The sequence below is a fragment of the Oncorhynchus mykiss genome, chromosome 13 (genome assembly GCF_013265735.2).
Source record: "Oncorhynchus mykiss isolate Arlee chromosome 13, USDA_OmykA_1.1, whole genome shotgun sequence".
NCBI lineage: Eukaryota > Metazoa > Chordata > Actinopteri > Salmoniformes > Salmonidae > Oncorhynchus > Oncorhynchus mykiss.
Genome location: NC_048577.1, coordinates 39799538 through 39824989, shown reverse-complemented (window position 1 = coordinate 39824989; position 25452 = coordinate 39799538). Strand labels below are relative to the sequence as shown.

General features: G+C 39.9%; 3 protein-coding genes across 13 annotated transcripts; all 3 read right to left on the bottom strand.

Moving 5' to 3' along the window:
• Positions 1–2051: 2051 nt before the first annotated feature.
• kctd5a (potassium channel tetramerization domain containing 5a) lies at positions 2052–6992 on the bottom strand. Its single transcript, NM_001165162.1, is given in 6 exon segments — positions 2052–2798; positions 3434–3559; positions 4470–4565; positions 5013–5104; positions 5330–5438; positions 6758–6992. Coding segments are annotated over 6 exon segments (672 nt in total). The 5' UTR covers positions 6977–6992; the 3' UTR covers positions 2052–2768.
• A 455-nt stretch (positions 6993–7447) lies between these two features.
• pdpk1a (3-phosphoinositide dependent protein kinase 1a) lies at positions 7448–21910 on the bottom strand. 9 transcript variants are annotated; one of them, XM_036941034.1, is made up of 14 exons: positions 21798–21910; positions 13359–13550; positions 13164–13206; positions 12828–12965; positions 12574–12718; positions 11277–11374; positions 10832–10907; positions 10558–10626; positions 10003–10099; positions 9717–9890; positions 9342–9577; positions 8987–9044; positions 8595–8747; positions 7448–8496 (listed from the first exon to the last, which is right to left on the bottom strand). In XM_036941034.1, the coding sequence occupies exons 2-14, from the start codon at positions 13446–13448 to the stop codon at positions 8383–8385; spliced, it is 1491 nt and encodes a 496-aa protein (XP_036796929.1). In that variant the 5' UTR covers positions 13449–13550; positions 21798–21910; the 3' UTR covers positions 7448–8382. The 9 variants fall into 9 exon arrangements, with proteins under 9 accessions (XP_036796929.1, XP_036796928.1, XP_036796933.1 ...); XM_036941033.1 differs by having other exon boundaries at positions 21687–21832; XM_036941038.1 differs by lacking the exon at positions 21798–21910 and adding an exon at positions 20488–20540.
• A 179-nt stretch (positions 21911–22089) lies between these two features.
• LOC110486326 lies at positions 22090–25126 on the bottom strand. 3 transcript variants are annotated; one of them, XR_005035765.1, is made up of 7 exons: positions 25053–25126; positions 24854–24943; positions 24627–24759; positions 23982–24451; positions 23423–23891; positions 23228–23312; positions 22090–23126 (listed from the first exon to the last, which is right to left on the bottom strand). XR_005035765.1 is itself a non-coding variant. In XM_036942620.1 (3 exons), the coding sequence occupies exons 2-3, from the start codon at positions 23309–23311 to the stop codon at positions 22593–22595; spliced, it is 618 nt and encodes a 205-aa protein (XP_036798515.1). In that variant the 5' UTR covers position 23312; positions 23423–23535; the 3' UTR covers positions 22090–22592. The 3 variants fall into 3 exon arrangements, 1 of the variants encoding a protein (XP_036798515.1); XR_005035764.1 differs by having other exon boundaries at positions 24627–24943; XM_036942620.1 differs by lacking the exons at positions 23982–24451; positions 24627–24759; positions 24854–24943; positions 25053–25126 and having other exon boundaries at positions 23423–23535.
• Between the last annotated feature and the right edge of the window lie 326 nt (positions 25127–25452).

Genomic DNA, 25452 nt, shown 5'->3' with positions numbered 1-25452 from the left:
TGTCTACTTTAATGCTAATTAGCAGAGAAAATAATGCTGAATATATTGATGAAAGTCACCTTATCTGAGAGATTTACATTGTTATCAGAACGTCACACCAGGGTAAGCCTTTTCAAAACACAGCCCTTGTTTTGATTCTAAATTTTCCTATAGGAAAATGAATACTGGAAAAAACAATTGGAACCATTTATCGGTTTAACCGCTAGGTTTTATAGGTATTATGACACCTCCACTTTGGGGCTCTGAGTAGCAGTTTCTGCCCATCTTCATACTGTACAGTAGCTCAATATGATTTAACTCTGTGATGGACCAAACTTGAGTCTGTCATTTGATATTTATCTAACTAGGTAAGTCAGTTAAGAACAAATTCTTATTTACAATGATGGCCTACCAGTGTCTAAAGATGTTTAGTTATTACCATATTTCCTTTCAAGTGCACCCTTGCTCTATACAGTACATCTAACATATTGATGACAGAGCCATGTGGTTATTTCTCTATGGCTCTGCAAGTTTGTTCAAATACAAGAGTTGACTTCATTACCATTTATTGATTAAATCCACCAGATCTAGCATCACCATCATTTCCATTATCCCCAGTCAAAACATGCTATATATACACAGTAAGCATAAAAAATATAAAACATTTGATACTGATATATTTGAACAGCAGTGACCAAATGGAGAAAATAACAATTGTCTGCCTCTGTTCATTTTTAAAATACATTTAATGGGAAACTGGAACAATGTCCCTTTAGAAACCCATAGCGGCCTCAGAGGGATCACATGTGTGTCTTGATAAGCATTATAGAAAATAACAGTCAAACAGGAGCTGAAGTGTCACAGTGGAGTGAAGTGGTGTCCTACAGAGCTGAGGGCATGGTGGAAGGTGCATCAGGCCATGCATGCAATGGCTGACACCCCCTTCTGTGTTTTAAGAATCTGCAGTCAAAGGACACCACACTAGACACACATGGCCCACACTGTTCAGAATGTCTTCACGGTCACTGCAGGGTGGACACAAACAGTGAGCCCTTGTGGTTATGGGCATCACTGCAATATTTCACATGCACTGTGAAGCATCAGAGGCACTTATCACCACAAGACAACTCAGTGACCAAGAAAAACTGTCCACGGAAATGTTGGAAAACTATCCGTCTGCGTACTAGATAAATGGCTGACAGCAACTACCTGGGTATCTGGGATATGTAAACACAGTAATATACAGATGTTTAAACCAGCCAAATTAGAGCATTGTGTCAAAATGGCAAGGTAAGTAAGATCCGGATTATAAAACACTAGACATGTAAACTTTACCTTGATCAGGCAACAGGAGGGGTCCAATTGACCTTTACAGATATTATAGCTTGTATTCCACTAGTTAAAGCCCTGTGTGTGTGTTAGGAAGAAAAAGCATACACTGATAACACATCTGAATATTATTATACTTTCTCTACGTACAACTCCTCATAGATATGCATGTAGACTACCGAATTTCCTTATCCCTGACAAAAGAAATTCAGATTAAAGTTGAAATCCAGACGTTGATTTGGTCATTGAACAAAGGCAACATTTTCCCAAAAGAAATGTTTTCATATACTGACAATGTTAATGTATTCAATAAGTAGCTCAACCATCTACAAATTGAACCATGGTAATGACTACAGATTATAATATCCAATCTTTTCATCAATATATGACCAAAGCATCTTAGCTTATGATTGAAAACTGCCAGTTTGGTGTAATTTTGCTTGGTATACAGCCCTGTCAAAGCTCAATATAGTCAAACCGCAGAAGCGTAAGGATTGTGTATACACACACACAAACAAGCAGATATGCACTAATTCATGCAAGAGACAAAAATGCTTTTCTTTCTCACGTAAAATGGAAAACAGGCCCTTCACAACACCAGCCGATAAGTCACATGTCAATGTGAAAAAATGTGCCTATCAAGTGGCTCTAGGTATAATGTCCTCTAAAATATAACAATGTGTTCCAGTTCCACAGTGGCTGCCTAACAGGTAACCCAACTAAAACACACCAGAGTCCAGGGATGGAAGACAAGTTTTAGTCCTTTAACATCTGGCATTCCCTAACATCACTTCAACCTCATTATCATACAAGAACCCTGGTAGAAGTAGTTATAAGAATGTCCTCCTTCCAAAAAAACTGATAATGTGCAGGTTGAAGGGATATTTGGAAGGGACATAAATAATCGGTTTAAAGATATGTAAAAAAAATAAAAATAAACTTTCAATACAGTCTTCGCCTCTAACAAGACAGTATGAATCTATACAACTCCATATAAATAGTCTTAAATATTTAACTTTTAAAACATGCTTTCCAATTAATTTCTCAGAGGTTTGATTTTTGTATGTGAAGGACTGGCATAATGTAGTACACACAGATGTTTGAAATAATGTCCCACCAGACAGTGCACACCTAATGCATCTTCCAAAACACTATTAGAGACCCTGAGTAAATGATGGACCAAGTATAAATGCTGTGGACAATATGATAAGTGATAAGGCCCTTCTCTCTGTGTGAAAATCTACAGTCCTGTTTTACTACGTAGGCCCAAAAACTGAGTAATGCTATCGTTTTGCACATTTTGATTTGATGTCTGAAAAGAAAAATGGTGTGTACAATGTGTAGACTGCAGTTAGCCAGCTTCTTCAGCGTGCCATAACGCTCCTCAGAATGTGATGTAGTTTGTGTCTTTATATCTGGACATCATAGTAGGACGCAATCCTAAGGACTGAACAGTCTCTTCACATTCGAGAGCCTTGTTCTTGAAGAATCTGCAAAAGAAAATTGTCAAGAGTCAAAATAAGACGTTAAGGCCTATTTCAACAGATGTTCCAGAAAACCTTTGACAAAAAGTACTATGAGTTAGCATTTAACAGGCAGGAAGAAGCCTAAAATGTTTTTTTTTTTTACCAGGAGACTGGAAAGCGGGGAGACTAAGGCTATGGAGAATTCCATGAACTGCAGAAGCTAGTGACAGGAGGTCATTAAATATTAACGTAGTTTAAATCATTAGAGGCATTACCCTCGTCTAGATAATGATCCGCGGGATGCTCTCTAGGTAATGGGCTCATTGGGATGAAGGGGCTCTTGGAGAAAGGTTGAAGGCCACAATGGCAGGGGTCTAAGCAAAATCTCACCCATTGTCCCCTTACATTCAAAAGTAGATACATTCATTGGCAAAATGTTTCTAACAATCCTTGTATTTGTCCTCTGCAGGAAATGCAGCATGCAGAGAAAGGAATTGCAGCATCCATGACCAATAAAAAAAATTATGTGTGCATTTATATTAGACAAAGCCATGTGAGACAACATGTATACCAAACTTGGTGTAACTCACAATACATGGTTGTAACAATGGTCAGGACGATGATGAAATACATTTTTGTTGCAGTGCTGGGATACTCACCTTGGCCTTTTCACTTGGTTCACTGCTTGTGCCGTATGATTGGTTATGTAGCTCCTTAGAGACAACACACAGGAACTCTGCCTGGTCTTCGTTTCCATAGTTATATGAGGAGCCAATACTGACCAACTGAGGGAGGGAAAAAAAAAAAGGGGGGGGGGGGGGCAATGAGAAGGGAAATGTTTCTAGGGGACTACAGAAAGCATGCTCACATGGGAAATCTAATATGTCCAACAGCTTACCAGGCACAGTCAAAACAATGTAACAGATTACAGTAGACAATTTCTATTCTACTTAAGGATCTTTTTTTATTTTTTTTTATGCAAAAGTAACAAACACTGACTTATCTCGGACACCTGAGCACTTTGAGCTGTTACATTGCTCATTAATGTTTAGTATCCCTTGGATTAGACCACAGGGTGAAATCTGTCATTAAAGTGGTAGCTAATTCAAATAAACAGACTACACTATACAGTAGGTTCCCATTTTCACAAAGCTGCCACGAGCAGAATGCCTAACATTCTGTCACATTGCTGGCTCCCAAAAAAGGAAACGTGAGTAGCAGCCTGAGCCCACTCAGGGTCTTCCCCTCAGAGAGAACTCATAACAACCTGCAAGTCTAGAGAAATGCACCTAGTACAGGGTGTCCTCTTGAATGAGCAGAAACAGCAACAACCCCTTTATCTGCTGTTCCATAAACATCAGACAAAATGTAACTCTTGCAACCTGGCCTCTGACAGAAACCAGTGTCTATTTGAACCAGACAACCATAGCGCCTTTCGCGGATGGTCAGACGATTCAGACCTTCACAAAAATAAATACAGTACCACAATAACAGCTATGTAACCAAATTATGCTGCAAGGTTGTATTTCACAAGGACTACAAATGAAGACAATTATAGTATTTATGTTAAACACTGAACTCAGCATCATCCGTGGACAGTAAATCAACCAACACAAGTCAAAGTGCAGCCGAGAGGAACATTTCTGAAAATAGGAGGCAGAACACTACCCAATCTCTTCCTTTCAAGGTAATTACCTGCTCAAACTTCCAACCATCTGACATGGTGGAAACCATTTGTGTTAGCTCCTCTTCTTGGCACTGCAATACTCTGTAGACATGTTTTATAGGGAGCTGTAGAGAGAAAAAAAGGCAATGTTAATTTGCATGCAACAGAGCAGCAAGTGCTCTCAATAGGCTACATATGAATCTCCCATCCCCCCCAGAGCAAAGCATAGCCAGTATGTGCCAATTCCTGACCTCATCTACCTGGCAAGGGTCAGGAGACTATGGACTAATGCCAATACATCAACAAGACCTGGAAATACCAGTAGCTTAACTGGAGCTTGTGCCCAGAGTCATTGCAGTGATAGACCATGTAAACAGAGGTGATCCTTGGGAGGGAGGGAGCTTGCCAAGGATGTGCCTCTGGCCAGTAGTTAAAGGGCCTTAGAGGCCCCAAGGCCACCCCACTGCCCCCTTTAATATCCAGAGCTCTGTATTAGCGATTACAACAGGACAGTCTCAGGGAAGAAAGAAATCACCCAGATAGCAATGGCAATTTTAGTCAAGCCCACACACCTGAACTGTTTTGCAGGCCCTCTCCCTGATTTTGTCTTTAATTAGCCTGATCAAAGAAGGGATATTGTAGAATTCAGCCTCTTCCAGTACACCTTGAGAGGAACAGAATGTATTTAACCAGTTATTAAAACCCCAATCATTGAAAACAACTGTGTAAGCTAATGAGAACTGCTGTGGTTTTAAATGTAACATGTGTGATTGTTAGCGTGTAACGTGTTGGAGCGAAAAAGAAACAGCAACAAAGATGACAGAATGGCACAACTCTTCAGACATGTCTCAGCATATCCTAGAATATCCCCAAGACATTATCATCATACCTTCCTCGGCAAGGCCTCTATTGAGCACCAGTTTTCCATGCCTCAGGTAGTTGAGCACTGGACCAAAGTACGTTGGGTCCCGGTCTATCAAATAGGCACCCGTTTCATCCTGAAGAAAGAGAAGTCAATAACAATGAGAAAAGCAGATTATCAATAACAAAATCTGGGGAGATACCATTGACGATTTTTGTACAGTGACAAACATCGAAACAGAACTGTGCAATCGCATAATAAGACCATAGCCAGTCCAAGGATACAACAGCTCTGTGTTCAGAGCTTGGAGCAGCGCCAACATGGGGTAACTGACATTTAGCAGGTCTCATTATCCCTGAAGAATCACCACAGCGGCCTTGCTCCAGGCTTCACACACACGCCATCATTAGCAAGAATCAATACAGAGGGCAGAGATACATCTCCTTACCACATTACATTGGACACATGAAGATTACAGATATTGGAGACTTTCACCTCAAATTCAAATGAGGAATGCTAATCAGCATAGTTTCGTAAATATCCTAGATAACTATGGGATGAAACTATTCTGCTTGGATACTGTGAATCTTTCAGAGCCCAAGACTCATTGCAAATGCACCTGTATGACCGAGCCAACTTGTCTTGTAAGGTCTTTTGCCAGCTTTTAAATGTCATCCTCCTGTTAAATGATGCATGGTGACCTTTGAGGGTTGGAAATCAGGATGGTAAACACTTTCAACATGTGGATTATCATACTTTCTCTTACAGGGGCAACGCTCCTTTTCCGGGGGGGGGGGGGGGGGGGGGGGGGGGGCTCATTTGCGCAATTGTAAATTATAAGCCCAATTATTGACACACAATGTATACACACAATTCATTGGTTTTGTCAACAATGTATTCTATGGTCCATTTGCGTGTAGGCGTTATTCTGATATTCACCAGCTAGATGGCTACAGTAACAGTTTGTGGTTGGCTGGATAACTAACTTGCCTGTTAGCGAGCTGACAGATACTAGTACTGTACTATATACACGAATGTTATCTTAGTACGAGTAGCAACGTGCTGTATTCCAAATTAATATTTGTTAGTTAGCTACTGTAGATCTGTAGTCAGGAGGGTTATCCAGATTAAAAACAGGAAAACAAACTAACGTTATTTAGCTAGTTAGTCAAGTTCTTTGGGAGTTAACGTTGGCCAGCTGAACTAGCTAGCCTGTACTAGTAACGACATTAGTAGCTAACGTTGACCATCTAAATTAGCTATCTGCTTGGCTTACTTCCTGGCTAAACAACGAAAATAGTTAGCTAACTAGTTGGTAAATCGGTCTGGATATGCTAGCTAGGTAACGTAAGTTAACGTTAGAACATTCACATGATGTGTAAAACAGACAACGGTTAGCTAGTTAACATTAGCCAACTAGCTAGTAACGTTAGCTAGCTAGACAGATATCTGTACCTTGTCAGAGTCGAGGTCGGGTTCGGCCTGGCACAGACGGTACAGGAAGGATTTTGAGTCTCGGCATAACGTTTGTCTCGTTGTGAGAAAGTATGTCCCACCGACATTCAGACGGACCCATTTGGATGCCCCGATCCCAGGTGACTGCATTCTCTGTTCCGGAGAAAGGGCGGAACACTGGTCAACTGAGCCGCTGGAGTCAGGGCTCTTCTCCGCCATCCCAGCTCCTTGAACCTGGATGCGTCGCTAGCTAAAGTTACAGGAACTGAGTTGAAACGGGCCGGGAAACTGGGCAAGGCATAGTCATGAAGTACCGTAACCCAAGTTTGACAACCCCCACCCACCGGTTTCCAGTTTGTATTATACATCCGTCAGATTCCAGTCAAAATTGGCTACAAATATTTTATTTTTTGGTCTTAATTTAAGGTTAGGGTCAGACATAAGTATAGCAGTGTGGTTAAAGTTAAGCTTAACTTTAAAATAACATTTTAAGATAATAAATTGTAGAAATGGGCGGGGTTTATAACTTTGTAGCTACTGAAGCTAGTGATGACCCCTCCCCCCACTCCCTGCATCCTTCTCATAAGAATCATTTTTTGCAGTTGGAAATTCATGACTTCAAAAAAGGTTTGGTCCCCAAATAATCATACTGAGCCTTCACCCAAACTAAGTATAAATAAATACAGGACGTTTGCCAAAATCCCACATGCTTTTATTACCAAGCCACCTTATATATATATATATATGCTGCATTCTTCCAATTAACCATTTGAAACTTGCACACAACAAAATAGGCCAGGCCCACATATATTTATGTAAAACATAACCATGTCACCATCCATAAATAAAATATAGATTACAACGAAAAGTAGCAAAATATCATAATTTACCATTATCAACTATTTACATTCAATTGATTTACATGTAAATTATGTAAACATGGACCCGGGACATTATCCAAATGATTACCACATTTGAACTGTTTGGATAACACGAGGATTAATCAGCAAAGGATAGAAGCCTTAAACAAATACAAAATATACATCTTACACTTTACTTGCATCCCATTTTGTAAATCACAGCAATGGTCAGTAGAATAAACAAACAAAATATCTGTCTAACATTTACAATCAACTTCTCCCAGAAATGAGAACAGTCAAAAACAGGCTACAACATTCTCCTTTGCAATTTTGATGAACTGTTCAACCAACATCCAAGTCAACTCCTAATTTTTTAAAGCAACACCAGCCCATGTGGTTTGACCAAAGTTTATTCTCTGCTATAGAAGACAAATAGTTTAAGAGTACCAAGGCCACCATGTCAGACACGAGGCCATCCAAGCCTAACAAATCATCAGTTAGAATAGTTGCAATAGCCATTCTACTTCCTTGAATAATAGGTCCTTTCTATACCAGAATGGCTTTAGATCCAGCTGAATGTATCAAATTCTGCATTACAATGGAACATGCCCTGAACCTGCTGCCCTACAACAAATCAAATGTGTGGAGTAATAGGGAAACCGACTTGTAAGCTACATTACAGCTAGGTGTTTTCCATCATTTATGAATTAACACCTTCGTTCTCTCTCAGGGTAAGACCTGTCTTCAAAAGATAGTGTACCCAACCTACATGCAGGAGTTAAAATGCGTGTTATAGATCTTTTGCCACACTTCTTGAATTTTGTTGCACCATTTGTCAGCATTCCCGCACGGGTCCATCAGATAGTATGTTCTGTTAGGCTGCAAAGAGGAGGATAGGTCACTGTTACTGATAGTTTTATAAAGTGAGTTTTGTCAGCTAAAGTTGAGCTATTAATTGCAATAGACTAATTCATTACTGTATGGACAAAGAAGGTCTTGAAGTTCTTGGCCTCTGGGCGCAGTGCGGGGGACCAGGGGATCTCTCCTTTCAAAACCTTGTTAACTGGGTCCACATAGTAAAGGTGTGGTCCCTCGGTCAACAATAGCTGGCGCCGACGTGCAAACAGCCCCTGTAAAAGCAGAGAGCGATTCTCAGATATACAAAATAAATCCATTGCCTGTAGGTAAAGTCAGTATGGTTCAAGATGTCCCAAATTGATTCCTGGCAGAAATTGCAAACAACTGCCAGAGGAGGGCAGTATGTTGCTTTGGTGTTGGAAGAGTACAGTATCAAGACATTCACTCCTCCCCTTTAAACTGAAAAATAGAACATTACTGCACAGTAATTTAGGATTACATAAATCCTTACCTTCCTTTTGTCCACTGGTCCCATCTTGAGGATCAAATTATTCTCAACAAACTGATTCCTTAAATACATAAAAAAAAGTGAATTCCCCAAATCTTTCTTGATACAGTTCACAGTATATCATATTATTGTTGGCGTTGTATTGTCTTTAGGTAAAGTGCTTAATGTTTACAAGATATCAAACATAGAATTGTGTAAATATTGTAAGTAAACATAGGAATCCCAACAGATGAGCATGAGAACATCAACTACAGTATGTGTCAATATTATGGTGAGATAATATTGACAGTTAATCAGTCTTCTGACACTCTGTCCACAAAAACATGTTTTGCTCACGAGTACATCGCTGCAGGCCTACCAGGGGTTTCTGCTTGTCTGCTTCTCAAGCAGTAGCCGCTTCACCTCAGTGGAAAACTGCAGGTCCAGCTCAAAGGAGTTGTTGTCCAGGTCATGAATGTACTGCTCGATGTTGCTGTTGGGCCTTTGTGCGGGTTTGGAGTTGGGGATGGGACTGGGGTTGGCCACAAACAGTGGTTGAAAGGAGCTGGACTGGACAACCTGCATGTTGCTGAACTGGCTGAGGAGGTCATCATACTGTAGATGGAACCACATCATGATCAGGGTGTTTTCAGTACAGATTACAAAACAAGGACACGCCAATCTGACATATTGGGGAAACAATATGTCAACAAGGGTTTGTGTCAACCTTTAATCAGAAGAGGGGAAAACCTACATTTCCATAATAGTCCTCATCATCCTCAGCCATGGCTGGCAGGTAGGGGGTGAGTTTGGGGGGTGTCTGTAGGTGAAGGTTCTCCCATGTGATGGCCTCAAAGAAAAAATGGGCTCTGAGAGGGTTGTACCCACCCATCTCCTCACAACCTAATCGGTTGGAGGGATCCAAGCACTACCACAAAAATAAAGCAATGCTTAGTTAATAATGACACTCATTGGGTCTTAGTATGGAACTGAGGAACAACATTCGAATGCATTTTAATAATTCATATGATTAGACTCACCAGCAGCTGTTCCACTAGATCCTTCGCATTAGGAAAGAATTTATCAGGAAATTCATACTCCAGTTTAATAATCTTCTGGAATTTCAGGTAGTCATTCCTGGTGAGCAAATAACACCATCAACCACATGGACAGACAGAAGATCATATGAGAGTGCAAGGCACATGTTAGGACTTTTGTCATATTGATGTCTTCTTTGGGGCTTAATTGCCTGGAAGTGGCAGATGCATACAGTATACACAACCGTCACTGTACTTGGCTTTGAAAGGGCTTTGAGGTAAATGTGTTGGTTTGTAGTTGAACCATGAAGCTGCTGCCATGTGACAGAGTGACTGGGGTTTCTTCACAGCCTCCAGGCACTCAATACACAAACAAGTCATAAACACCACAGCCATAACTTCCTGTTATTTCACACACTGTTTTTAGACAGCAATAACAAATAGACTACATTGTTTACCAAATCACAAAGTGCGCTTCTGCAAAGCCCCTGACAATGACACTTCTCAAATATTTTACCTGAATAAAAGGAAAACAATAATGTATGAAACGCAACTTACCCAGCTCTAAATGGCGGCAATCCTGCTACCAACTGGTAGATGATACAGCCTAAACCCCAAAGGTCAGAGCTAAAAGACACCAGAAAACATGACAGATTCGGGTAACTTCTTTCAGTGTTGGGTTTTATCATAGTGATGTGAACATGGCCAGAAATACACCAGTCTTGTTCCCGGCTGCATAAAGCATAGCAAGCGAGGCTAGAAGTGATACAGTAACAGATAACTTGAATATTGGATTCAAATCAGGGTACTGAATGAATTCGAGTGAAACTACCTTTTGCAGGCAGATTTCTGAGTGAGTAGTTCTGGAGAAACATACTCAGCTGTTCCAACAAAGGAGTTTGCTCTGTCTGCAAAAGAAAACAATCATATGAACTATAAGTATGGACAAATTATTCACATGACACATTTGGTACCTTCACTGAAGATGTCTTTACTCAATTGTGCTTAAAATGGCACTATTGACCTATTAAAATTATTTTCTGAGCACTGTATAACTAGCAATTTGCTATAATTTGCCTCCATATCTATGAAGCCCATAGAGACCATTGTGCATGTTCCTATAAATAACAAAAACTATTTTGTTAGCCTTTAGAGAGGTATAGATAGATAAGTTAACCGCAATACGATAAGGGGTAAACAAACCAATGTACTGTACTTAGTCTATCAACAAACTGGAGGAAAATTACACAAAGACAAAGCAATATGTGTTAAATTACTTTGTGTACTATCTGATGACAGTTGTTTTGCAGTTCCAAAGTCTGTTATTTGAATGTGCATGTCCTCATTCAGTAAAATATTCTCTGGTTTGAGGTCCCTGTAAAGAAAAAGCCACAGCACTTAAAACCTTCAAATAGAATTCATATCATGACATTTTAACAAACCTAATGCAGTGGTAAATCCAAGCGCTGGTGATAGCGCAATAGGTTCAGGGGTGTGTTAGAAATATTTTTGCCATTTTCACAGCCGGAATTATAACTACAATAGCTGGCAGTGGCGTAAAAGGTTTGGGTTTTGAAGAATGAACAAGTTGTAGGTGTGACGAGGGCTTGGCCACTCACTGGCCAATCAATGCGTTCCATGGCTTAATACGGCATGCGTTTGTCTCAAGTTCTGTTGGTTATTGACAGTCTGTGTTGTCATCACTTCCAATTCGGCTAGAGGCACAGAATATTATTTCGTCCTGGTCCATTTTGGATTGAAACTAAAGTTTATTAAATAGCATAAGCTACAGTAACGAGTCTGCTCAATAGCCTATGTTTGGAGTGTTGGAAGTCAACATTGTTTTAATTGGTTTCAATGAGCCTAGCTTATATGTCTTTATGCGTCAAACTTTTCCTGAATAAAAAAAAATTACTAGGCTCCTGTAAATTGTATTGTGAGGCACGTCCTCAATAAGCGAAATATAGCTTAGGCCTAACATTGATACTGCATTATAGGACTGAATCATTTCAATATGTTTGGAGGAGTGCGTCTTTGTTAACCAGATGAGAGGCGCTCTTTGGAGCTGGGGATCAATACTTGGAACAAGTGAAATGAAGTACGCCGGTAGGCATATGTGTGTGTGTCTTAGGATGCGCAGTATATTTTCAACTCAAGTGTCTTTACCATAGCATTTGCACGTCTATACAAAATCCTGTCGATTGTATCGTTACCTATGTGCTCGGCAGATTCTCGTAAATGCTTATATAGTATGCAAGTATGTGTATTGTCAATAATGAAAAAGCAGAGGGCAAAAACTCAAATGTTTACTCAGCGCAAGCGAGCTGATGTTAGTCAGGTAAATTGCCGAACCTGGCATTAGGTCTAGAAAATGCCAGTGTGCCAGTTTTTACATGACGACATTGCAAACTAACGGGCGTTTGACACTTGCGCCTCCTTAGCGGCAGCCGAAAATAGAACCCACAATATCTAATCAAGGAACATTATAAAACTTCCATTAAAAAAAATTATACAACAATATCAAATAAATGAACGTTTGTCAAACTTAATAATACATAGTGTAATTGGTCTTACCTGTGAATTATGCCTTTAGAATGCAAATACTGTAATGCACATACTATTTCAGCAGAGTAGAATCTAGTGCACGTCTCATCGAAGGAGCCTATTTTGCGAATGTATTTCAGTAATTCCCCATTTCTTGCATAGCTTATGCCAAAATCTAACAGGAGGCCGTTAAGGATAATGGTACTAAGATCACAAAATAGATGAGGCCAGATATTATGTCAAAGTCTTGAAGTAGCCCATGTTCTGATCATTTCAAAGGATACACAACCTTTTCGCATCTTGAAATGTGAAGTAGAGCTTGACGATAAATGGATGGTCTAAGCTTGACATGATATCCCTCTCTCGCGTCACGCAATGTGCCTTGTTCTCCTTCCGGATGTGCACCTTCTCCAGAATCTTCACTGAAACACAATTCAAACCGATATGCTTCACTCTGTGTTTATGACTGAATCAAATTCCAGTTTCCTCACTTCAAAAGAGCATTATTGTTCAGCAAAAATGCATTTAAGTTATAAGCAGAACCCAGGACAGTCATTTGAATGCCACTTGAGGATCATCAGCATCATGCAACAAGAGAAAACAAATTTGTAGGGTCTTACTAGCATATTCCTTCCCTGTGGCCTGTTCTCTTGCCAGCACAACCTGAAACAAGTTTGCAATCAACAAATATATTTCTAACAATCCATCAACCCTTTACCAACAATAGAAAATAAAAGTAATTAATATGACTGCAACTGTTATCTGTAAGCCCCACACACAAAATACAACACCATAGAAAATGTATGAGGACTTACTGTTGAATAGGAGCCTTCTCCTAGAATTCGACCAAATTTGAAGTCCTCTGGCTGCTTTCCAAGCGTTGGGGAGGCTTGAGGGCCCTCCATTCCTAGGTGGAGGAACAAACTGGAGTCCAGGTGATTCTTACCATAGAAGGTGGAGGGGAGGAATACAGGATGATGCTGGACAGAATAGGAACGGCATCATACCTTAAAGGATGTACAGAGACAGAAAAACAACAGTCACATAACAAAACAACAAAGCTACACCACACTTTCCCTCCCCTCTCTCACACACAGACACACACACACAAAGAAAACCACCATACAGCGAGTAACCCACAGCTGATAAACTAGCGTGCTGCTTCCGCACAGGGAGAGTTCTTGTTTATGGTTTTTTTTCACGCATGACTACAGGTGCTGTTCCAATTCCTTATAATTACCATTTCATTATTCAAGTAAGACTCCAAGAGAGAAAGGGTCTCTAATATCTGAGATATCTACTGCAGCCCTCATCCTCCACATACAACACATTCTGTCAAAGATCCCCAAAGCACACACATCCCTGGGTCGCTCCTCTTTTCAGTTCGCTGCAGCTAGCAACTGGAACGAGCTGCAACAAACACTCAAACTGGACAGATTTATCTCAATCTCTTCATTCAAAGACTCAATATGGACACTCTTACTGACAGTTGTGGCTGCTTTGCGTGATCTATTGTTGTCTCTACCGTCTTCCCCTTTGTGCTGTTGTCTGTGCCCAAGAATGTTTGTACCCTGTTTTGTGCTGCTGCCATGTTGTTTAGCTACCACATTGTTGTCATGTTGTGTTGCTACCATGCTGTGTTGTCATGTGTTGCTGCCATGCTTTTTTATTTAACCTTTATTTAACTAGGCAAGTCAGTTAAGAACAAATTCTTATTTACAATGACAGCCTACCAAAAGGCCTCCTGCGGGGACAGGGGCTGGGGATTAAAAATATATTAAATAAAAATATAGGACAAAATACACATCACGACAAGAGAGAACACAACACTACATAAAGAAAGACCTAAGACAACAACATAGCATGGGGCAGCAGACAGCCTAGTGGTTAGAGCATTGGGCCAATAACCGAAAGGTTACTAGATTGAATCCCTGAGCTGACAAGGTAAAAATATGTCGTTCTGCCCCTTAACAAGGCTTAAATCTGTTCCTAGGCCGTCATTTTAAATAAGAATTTGTTCTTAACTGTCTTGCCTAGTTAAATAAAGGTTAAATATATATATTTTTAAAAACATTAATAGCTGTTGTTTATCTTATAGAATACTGTCCTGGGACAATCATGAAAATATGGTAGCAAGTTACTTTCATTAATTACTTTTATTAGGCTAAGTGATCGTTGACTTAAGCTACAGAAACAGAAAACACAAGGTTTAGAGACACTGGTGAATGAGTCCATTGAGAGAAGCAACCATCAAAACAATAGAAACACAAGCAGCATGGCGCCCAGCCCTAGCAGCACCTATCCAGTTTTTTTGTGTAGGGCAGGGTTCCAACTGGCGGCCCACGGGCCAAATTTGGCCTGCATTAAATTTAATTTGCCCCCCAAGTTCTGAGCAACCCCCCCCCCCCCAAAAAAAAAATACAAATGTATTTAATTGTTGGACATAAAGACTAATAACAACAGCAAATCAGCTCCAAGTGATTTTTAATTTTGGAAATCTGTTCCAAAGTATTCCCACCCATAATAGAGATAGTGTATATTTGATCGTATACAAAATGTAAGCAATGTTTTAAATTATAACGTTTTATTGAAATATACATTACCAGCCAAAAGTTTGGATACACCTACTCATTCAAGAGTTTCTTTATTTATTCTATTTCTACATTGTAGAATAGTCAAGACATCAAGAATGAAATGTTTATTTAAATGTTTTACAATGTAATCTTTATTTAACTAGGCAAGTCAGTTAAGAACAAATGTTTGTTTACAATGATGGCCTACACCGTGATACAGCCTGGAATAGAACCAGGGTGTCTGTAGTGACGCCTCAAGCACTGAGATGCAGTACCTTAGACCGCTGCGCCACTCGGGAGCCCGGTTATTTGTGTTATTTGTGGAAATAACACATATGGAATCATGTAGTAACCAAAAAAAAGTGTTAAACAAATCAAAATATAATTTAAGGCCTCTCGGGTGGCACAGTGGTCTAAGGCACTGCATCGCAGTGCTAACTGTGCCACCATAAGACTCTGGGTTCGAGCCCAGGCTCTGTCACGACCGGGAGGTCCATGGGGCGACGCACAATTGGCCTACCTACATCCGGGTTAGGAAGGGTTTGGCCGGTAGGGATATCCTTGTCTCATCGCGCACTCCTGACTCCTGTGGTTGGCATCCGGGTTGGATGTGTGCTGTGTTAAGAAGCAGTGCGGCTTGGTTGGGTTGTGTTGTGTTTCGGAGGACGCACGGCTCTCGACATTCGTCTCTCCCGAGCCCGTACTGAAGTTGTAGCGATGAGACAAGATAGTAGTTACTAACAATTGGATACCACAAAATTTGGGAGAAAATTCAACAACAAAAAATATACATATAATTTATATTTTTCAAAGTAGCCACCTTGATGACAGCTTTGCACACTCTTGACATTCTCTCAACCAGCTTCACGAGGTAGTCACCTGGAATGCATTTCAATTAACTTTTTAAAAGTTAATTGCTGGAATTTCTTTCCTTCTTAATGCATTTGAGCCAATCAGTTGTGTTGTGACAAGGTAGGGGTGGTATACAGCCCTATTTGGTAAATGACCAAGTTCATATTATATCAAGAACAGCTCAAATAAGCAAAGAGAAATTACAGTCCATCATTACTTTAAGACATGAAGGTCAGTCAATGCGGAACATTTCAAGAACTTTGAAAGTTTTTTCAAGTGTAAAAACCATCAAGCTCTATGATGAAAATGGCTCTCACGAGGACCGCCACAGGAAAGAAAGACCCAGAGTTACCTCTGATGCAGAGGATACGTTCATTAGAGTTAACTGCACCTCAGATTGCAGGCCAAATAAATGCTTCTCAGAGTTTAAGCAACAGACACATCTCAACATCGACTGTTCAGAGGAGACTGCGTGAATTAGGCCTTCATGGTCGAATTGCTGCAAAGAAACCCCTACTGGAGGACACCAATAAGAAGAAGACTTGCTTGGGCCAAGAAACACAAGCAATGAACATTAGACCGGTAGAAATCTGTCCTTTGGTCTGATGAGTCCAAATTTGAGATGTTTGGTTCCAACTGCCGTGTCTTTGTGAGACGCAGAGTAGGTTAATGGAGGTTCTTCGCATGGGTGGTTTCCACTGTGGAGCATGGAGGAGGTGGTGTGATGGTGCTTTGCTGGTGACACTGTCACTGATTTATTTAGAATTCAAGGCACACTTAACCAGCATGGCTACTACAGCATTCTGCAGCGATATTCCATCCCATCTGGTTTGCGCTTAGTGGGACTATCATTTGTTTTTAAACAGGAAAATGACCCAACACACATCCAGGATTTGTAAGGGCTATTTGACCAAGAAGGAGAGTGATGGAGTGTTGCATCAGATGACCTGGCCTCCACAATCCCCCGACCTCAACCAAAATGAGATGGTTTGGGACAAGTTCGACCACAGAGTGAATGAAAAGCAGCCAACAAGTGCTCAGGATATGTGGGGACTCCTTCAAGATTGTTGGAAAAGTATTCCAGGTGAAGCTGGTTGAGAGAACGCCAAGCGTGTCCAAAGCTGTCATCAAGGCAAAGGCTGGCTACTTTGAAGAATCTCAAATATTATATTTATTATATTTGTTTAACACTTTGTTACTACATGATCCCTTATGTGTTATTTCATAGTTCTGATGTCTTCACTATTATTCTACAATGTAGAAAATAGTACAAATAAAGACAAAACCTTGAATGAGTAGGTGTGACCAAACTTTTGACTGGTACTGTATATTTGAATAAAACATAATAATTTCAATGTTTGGGCTTCTTGCGGTACATTTTTAGTCTACAAATGATCACATAATAATAATTATTAAAAATAAACTCTTTAATCCCACCCCTCTGCCACGCTCTGCCCATCCCACCTATCACCATAAACCACTCTCGTTTGGTTTCCAAGTGCCATATATTTTTCAATTGTGCTGTGATGTTTTACATTCATTTTGAACCTTTCTAATCGTATAGTATCTACAGATTGTGAGCCAAAGATAAAAAAAACTTTCCTACGAGTATTATTATATTATTTATTGACTGACTGGATAAATAAATCAATTGTGCGCCAGTTTTTACATGACGAAATTGCAAACGAACACTGTCTAACATGCTTTCGACACTTGCAACTCCTTAGCGCAAGCCGAAATTAGAGGCCACAATTTCTAAACAAGAAACATAAAACTTACATTAAAAGTTATTCAAAGATACAAAAATATTTCTAAAAATCATGTTTATGTCAAACTTAATAATACATAGTAAAATTGGTCTTACCTGTGAATTATACCTTTAGAATGCAAATAGTGTAATGCACATACTATTTCAGCAGAGTAGAATCTGGTGCACAAATAATTTGTTATTATTTTCTGGCCCCCTGACCATCCACTCAAGAAAAAAAAGAAAAAAACAGCCTGTGACTGAATCTAGTTGATAATCCCTGGTGTAGGGTACTTTCCACTCCAGACACCTGCCACAGAAGACAGTGCTCCAACAACACCATGACAAAACTATAAACCACAGAAACCAGAAGGGTATGTCCCTTTGCACATAGAAATGTACAATTTAGAAGAAAACAGCTCTTACTGTAAAAACAAAAAAGTTAATAATTAACTGGGACAATCAAAACCATCTGTCCTAGAGACAGGAAATCATAGCCTAGTCTAACCTCCAAAGCAGTAAACAAGCCAATAAACGTAAATTACCTGTGTTCTAGGAAACTTAAACACAAGGTCATGAATCTGTATTTTTAAACAACATTTTATGAACGGATTAAGATCATTGTGGTTTCCTGTTGTGACACGTCTATGGATAAGCTTGAACACAAACATTTAAAGAAGCTCTCTTTCTCACCTAGCCTAGGTGAGAAAGAGAGCTTCTTTAAATGTTTGTGTTCAAGCTTATCCATAGAGCCCCACAGTGGAGGTGTCATAATACCCATAAAACCTAGCGGTCAAACATGGAAATGGTTCGAATCGTTTTCTACCATTCATTTTTCCCATAAGGGATTTTAGAAACACTTAAAATAAGGGCTGTGTTTCGTGTAGGCTTACCCCGGCGTGATGTTTTGATAACCATGTAAATCTCTCTTGGACAAGGTGACTTTTATCAATATATACACTATCGTTCAAAAGTTTGGGGTCACTTAGAAATGTCCTTGTTTTTGAAAATTGTCCATTAAAATAACATCAAATTGATCAGAAATACAATGTAGACATTGTTAATGTTGTAAATGACTATTGTAGCTTGAAACGGCAGATTTTTTATGGAATATCTACATAGGCGTACAGAGGCCCATTATCAGCAACCATCACTCCTGTGTTCCAATGGCACGTTGTGTTAGCTAATCCAAGTTTATTATTTTAAAAAGGCTAATTGATCATTAGAAAACCCTTTTGCAATTATGTTAGCACAGCTGAAAACTGTTGTTCTTATTAAAGAAGCAATAAAACTGTCCTTCTTTAGACTAGTTGAGTATCTGGAGCATCAGCATTTGTGGGTTCGATTAGAGGCTCAAAATGGCCAGAAACAAAGAACTTTCTTCTGAAACTCGTCAGTCTATTCTTGTTCTGAGAAATGAAGGCTATTCCATGCAAGAAATTGCCAAGAAACTGAAGATCTCATACAACGCTGTGTATTACTCCCTTCACAGAACAATTTGGCTAGAACCAGAATAGAAAGAGGAGTGGGAGGCGAGGCCCTGGTGCACAACTGCGCAAGAGGTGTCCATTAGAGTACATTAGAGTGTCTAGTTTGAGAAACAGACACCTCACAAGTCCTCAACTGGCAGCTTCATTAAATAGTATCCGCAAAACACCAGTCTCAACGTCAACAGTGAAGAGGCGACTCCGGGATGCTGGTCTTCTAGGCAGAGTTGCAAAGGAAAAGCCATATCTCAGACTGGCCAATAAAAAGAAAAGATTAAGATGGGCAAAAGAACACACACTGGGCAGAGGAAGATTGGAAAAAAAGTGTTATGGACAGACAAATTTAAGTTTGAGGTGTTCGGATCAAAGAACATTCGTGAGATGCAGAAAAAATGAAAAGATGCTGGAGGAGTGCTTGATGCCATCTGTCAAGCATGGTTGAGGCAATGTGATGGTCTGGGGGTGCTTTGGTGATGGTAAAGTGGGAGATTTGTACAGGGTAAAAGGGATCTTCAAGGAGGGCTATCACTCGATTTAGCAACGCCATGCCATACCCTGTGGACGGCGCTTAATTGTAGTCAATTTCCTCCTACAACAGGACAATGACCCAAAGCACAGCTCCAAACTATGCAATAACTATTTGGGGAGGAAGCAGTCAGCTGGTATTCTGTCTATAATGGAGCGGCCAGCACAGTCACCAGATCCCAACCCTATTGAGCTGTTGTGGGAGCAGCTTGACCGTGTGATACGTAAGAAGTGCCCATCAAGCCAATCCAATTTGTGGGAGGTGCTTCAGGAAGCATGGGGTAAAATCTCTTCAGATTACCTCAACAAATTGACAACTAGAATGCCAAATTTTGCAAGGCTGTAATTGCTGCAAATGGAGGATTCTTTGATGAAAGCAATGTTTGAAGGATGCAATTATTATTTCAATTAAAAATCATTATTTATAACCATGTCAATGTCTTGACTATATTTCCTATTCATTGTGCAACTCATTTCATGCATGTTTTCATGGAAAACAAGAACATTTCTAAGTGACCCCAAACTATTGAACGGTAGTGTATTTCTGTCTCTATTTCCTCTCATATTAAAAAATGCTAGACATGCAAAACTACAAATCCCTGAAAGGTCCTACACGTCATCTCTAGCTGACACCTTTGCTAACAGGTCAATTTAAAACTTGCACAAGACAGTTCACAGAATTGTCAATTTAAAGAAACGTAGCGAAATTATTAATTACTACATTTAACTAACATTAGATAGGTAATCCAGAGATTCTTACCTTTGCCTCGATTCGGCAGTCTCGCCCAGATCATCATGGCATTTGTAGTTATTTAAGATAGCCACATTAGCAGCTAATTAGCATTTCAATTTTGGGGGGTTAATCCAGGCGAATATATTGATAAAAGTCACCTTGTCCTAGACCTAGAGAGATCGACACGGTTATCAAAACGTCACGCCAGGGTAAGCCTGTGTCTCTAAACTCCTCTATGGGAAGAATGATGAATGATGGAAGAACAATTGGAACCGTTTCTCTGTTTGACCGCTAGGTTTTATGGGTATAATGACTGTGGTACTATATGACCCTATAATATTACAGCTCTCAGGAGGACTGTAGCCTTCTGTATGTGTGTGGGTAATTAGTCTCCATCAGGGAACTAGATTCAGTTTCCTTTCTTGTGCGGGTGGTCAGGGGGCCGAGACATAATTACAAACAATTTGTAGACTCAAAATTGACCGCAAGAAGCCCAAACAGATATATTTGACTAAAACATAATCATTTCAAACCTTGCTGACATTTGTATACGATCAAATACAGTGTATCTTGTGGCCGCCAGTTGGGGCACCCTGGCCTACATCCTCTGCCAAGAGGTCTGACCTTTATGGCACATGTCGGTGGTAAAACCCTAGCAGATAACCAAAACCAACAACATTGCTATGTTAAATTAACAATCCTTCTAGATGTAACATTACAGTAATGTAAAGAGATGGCTGCAGAAGCATAGGCCTATACAGATTTAGCCGAATAAACTCAACGATGTATGATCTATTTGAGCCCCAAATAACGTTCGCGTGGGCAGACTGCAGAGCCGACGTCACATAAAATAACGTTTTTATACAAAAACGACGGATTTCAGCACCCAAAGAATAGCCCGCATTTACACAGGACATTGTCATTTGTAAATGCTGACTATTCTTTGGGTGCGGAAATCCGTAGTATTTAAAAAAAAAAAATGAACTCGGAAATCCAGTCCGCCCACAACTAGACGCTGCTCAACTCCATCATCGTTGAGTTTAGTCGGCTAGGGCTGCCACAGTTTGAAAAGTGTTGGTCTGTCAATTAGACATCTTTGCAAGACAAATTTGAGAAGACATCTGCACACACGGATGTGCTTAGGTAGAAATGTAGCTAACGTTAGCTAGTACCAGTGCTAGCTGCTGACTGTTAGACCCAACCCCGAACATGAAAGTGAATCTTACCCGCACACGCTTAGCTGCCTAGCTAACGTTAGTAGTATAAGGTCACCATTGCCTGACTTTCACCATTACCACAACCAACTGACAGTTAATGCAACACAGGCAGATACTCACTATCTGGCCAGTGATTACTTGCTGACATGGAAGTCCTAAAGCAAGCTAGCTACATACTGGGTTCATGTCCCGAAACGTGACGTCATATCATAACAAAACATTTTACTCTCGTTCATTTGTAGCACGCGCATATGTTTTGAAATTGCACTAAGAATGAAAGATTAAGCAAGTTGAAGACCATTGGTGGGCTATACATATATATTGTTGCAATTGCCTCTGATAACTATAGCTACTCATCCACTGTTTTGCGAAATAGAAAACGACACAAACCATACGTCAATGTATTAATTTATTTACAATAGCGAACAAGTATGTAATACAAGACAAATTAAAGGACATAGTAATTACAGGGTTATTAAACTACTTTCGAAATATTACATATAGCTGAAATTGTTCATCCAAGAAACTGCACCTCGCCAATTTCTCATATAGATAGTAGCAAGTGTTGAGTCGCAGCGTCCTCTGGTGGTTCTCACATACTGAAGGATCAATGGCTCTAGTGCCATCAGTGCATACAAATTATGAAATTAACTGGTCCAAAATAGCTATTTAAGCTATCACACAATTGATATAGTAATTAAAAAATGTACATTATTTCAAACAGACAAAACACACTTCATTACAGTATACACAATTCTACATCAGAATTACAAATAAGAAACTGCAAATGATCGTAAGACAACATATGTCATTTAGGCAATTATAAAGACTATAACACCCCTTGCTCAGTACATTTGTACAACCCAAGAGGTAGGCTGTCTGTCCTATTGGCATATGATGTAACATTTGGTAACTTCACTCAGTGGCACAGGTTTCCTCCTTATCTGGTTCCTCTATGCAATAACTCTTCAAGGGATGAGTAGAGACCTCTTTGGGCACAACAGTGGGGACAAAACCTTTAGAGGTTTCGTGTAGGATACAGTAATCAGTACAGGTGCATTCTGGCTCACTAGATACAGGACTATTAGGCAAGCTGCTGTCTGGGCTGAGTGTTAAGTCCTCGCATCCAGAGTCCCCCTCGCAGGTGACCGAAGGGTCCTGAGAGAAAGAGGTGCCCTTCCCTCCAAACTGGAGCTCTAGGGGAGAGCAGGGCAGCTGGGTGTAAGGGATGTCCCCTGGACCATTTCCATTTGGACTGTGACTGCAGACCCAGTCCATCACGGAGGGACCAACATAGGGAGTGTGAACTTGTGCTAGGGGATATGGTGTTGTAGCTGAACAGTCCTGGTCCTCTACTATAGGTTTGGCCTCAATAATCAAAGTATCGATGGTCAGGAACGCTTCTGGTTTGTATGTTGGTATCATATTGCACTCTGACTCAAGCCAGTCCTATAGAGAAAAAATTATTCAAGTATAAACTTTATCCCAGGGACCATTTTGAAGATGTTATGAGGACCACTTTGGGGAAATAATTAATTAGTCGACTTTACCTGGAAATGTCTGTTATAATCTTTGTAGAGAGGTTGGAATAAAGGGGCTGGGCTTGGCACATCATAGAAAGATTTTATCTTCATTCTATGGCAAAAATGATTATAAATTGTTTGTGTGTGTGCTTCCAAATCAGCCTCGCTTTCTCATGACACAATTTCTAAGTATTTGTATGGGTTTCTGAAGAAGACCGTTACCTTATAGTGGGGTTGTAAAATCCAAACAACAGAACTCCAGCAATCACACAACCTGGAAATACAAACTTGCTGAGGACAAGGACTATAGTTGGTTCTGCTGAAGGAGAAACATAGTATATGCATCAATGGCTGTGTTTAGAGAAGCAGCCAAATTCAAATATTTTCCCCACTAATTGGTCTGTCTAAACGCAGCCTAAATGGTTTCTCCATAGCATATTTTGGGACAAAAACAAAGAGGGGATAGGTAAGAGTGGTATATGCTTTAACTAGTTTGTCTTCAAAGCAGATCTCTCCCACCTTCCTTTGCATCAGTCCTCAATTGCACCAATGCACTCCACGGACTCCACTGTCCTTTATATCCAGAGGACTTATATAGCCCGGATCTCACTTTCAGAACATATGTGGTATCTGGCTTAAGTCCAGATCTATCAATTAAAATAGATTTGTTTTGAGGGGACACACAAAACACCTGAGAAAAAAAATCCAGGAAACAATTAATCAAACAACCATTGACTTTAACAAGACCTTGAAACATGACTTCTATTACAATGCACTTTACCTCGCCCTTATCGCCATGGTATTTGTAGAAGCAGAGTTGGTAATGGAACTCTGTTAAATAAGGATGGTGTTCATATCCACTTTGCCAAGTGCATTTGTAACCCTCTGAAGTCCGCTGGACAGCGAGATGACTTGGAGCTGTTGGTTGAACTGATGACAAAGAGTTAGTCATTACACTTATTTGTCAGCTATAGAAAAATATATTTTGCACAATCATAATTATTTCATGCAATTTTCCATGAATTGCAAATCAATATAATCTTCACAGGGAACTTACTATTTTTGGATGGTTCGAAGTCTGTCAAGTTATCATAGTTTGATTGGCAGTCAATGTTATAACAAAGACGTACATTGAAACAGTCCACGCTATTAAATGAAGCGTTGTTATACCTTACATTCTCATCAAAATCAGCCACAAATGTGCAACCATAACTGTCCCCCATCTCCACCAGTGGACATTTGAATGTGTTCCTGTGGAAAAAAATGTTCATGATTTTTGTGATTCAAATGATATTAGTAATTATTTATCCTCAGCATAATCATTTTTTTCTCATTTAATGTTGCGTATTTGTCTCTCCACTTCATGCAATGGACAGAACCAAGAGATTCATAACATAAGAATCCGTCATCACACAATAAGGCTCACCCAGCTTCATCAGGCCAGATGAAATTCAACCAGTAGTGGGTGTTGTTGACATCTGCAGGCTCGTCAGTGATGTTCAAAGTACAGGTAATTGTAAACCAATAATCAGATACACAGGCGAGTCGATCTGTCATTACTGGGAAGAAACACACCCTGTTATGATCTTTTACTCCTGGACATAAATCTGAACATGAACAAAATGGACAGTACAATGGAATCTTGTACAGTACTTCCAGAAGAACAGCCCTCTGATAGTTGGATGATGTTCCAAACTGCACAAAGTGCCAGTAGAAGCTTCATCTTAGCATGAGTCTGTAGGGCTAAACCAGGAAAAACATGCATAAGTCATGTATAACGTGCAAATTATGTATTTTACCGTAATGTGGAAAGTACACAATGGAAAACAGTTCTGAGAAAGGTCCATACTACCTTGTACGTGGGTCTTGTGGATAGGGCATCTCTCAGAGAGAATGAATGAGTGAGTGAAGTCAAGCATCATAACACTATAATAACGTGATGAGAGGAAGTCACATCCTGTTATCATATGAAAGCTGTTCGCTTCTCCACGCCTTCTTCGTGCCTCTGTGACGAAGTTGATTACTATCTAATTGCTCAAATTAACCCATCATGACATTTATGAACATATGTCTAATATTTTCTATTTCACATTGCACTCTTGCAAAAAAAAAAAAGAAAGTGTTTTGTGTTGGTGTATAAGTCATACTGTCACGTTCGTTGAATGGATGAGACCAAGGCGCAGCGCAAGATGAATACATCTTCTTTAATAAGATGAAGAACACTTAAACAAACATGACGCTATATATGATAA

Excerpts from the sequence above, each read along its gene's own strand:
- pdpk1a (XM_036941034.1), bottom strand. The coding sequence starts at position 13,448 with ATGGAGGGCCCTCAAGCCTCCCCAACGCTTGGAAAGCAGCCAGAGGAC. Across the intron at positions 11,375-12,573 it reads TCTAAAGGCATAATTCACAG|GGACCTCAAACCAGAGAATA; the intron begins GTAAGACCAATT and ends TTTTCTTTACAG. Across the intron at positions 9,045-9,341 it reads CAGACAAGCAGAAACCCCTG|GAATCAGTTTGTTGAGAATA; the intron begins GTAGGCCTGCAG and ends TATGTATTTAAG.
- LOC110486326 (XM_036942620.1), bottom strand. The coding sequence starts at position 23,311 with ATGAAGATAAAATCTTTCTATGATGTGCCAAGCCCAGCCCCTTTATTC. Across the intron at positions 23,127-23,227 it reads ATTATAACAGACATTTCCAG|GACTGGCTTGAGTCAGAGTG; the intron begins GTAAAGTCGACT and ends TTTTCTCTATAG.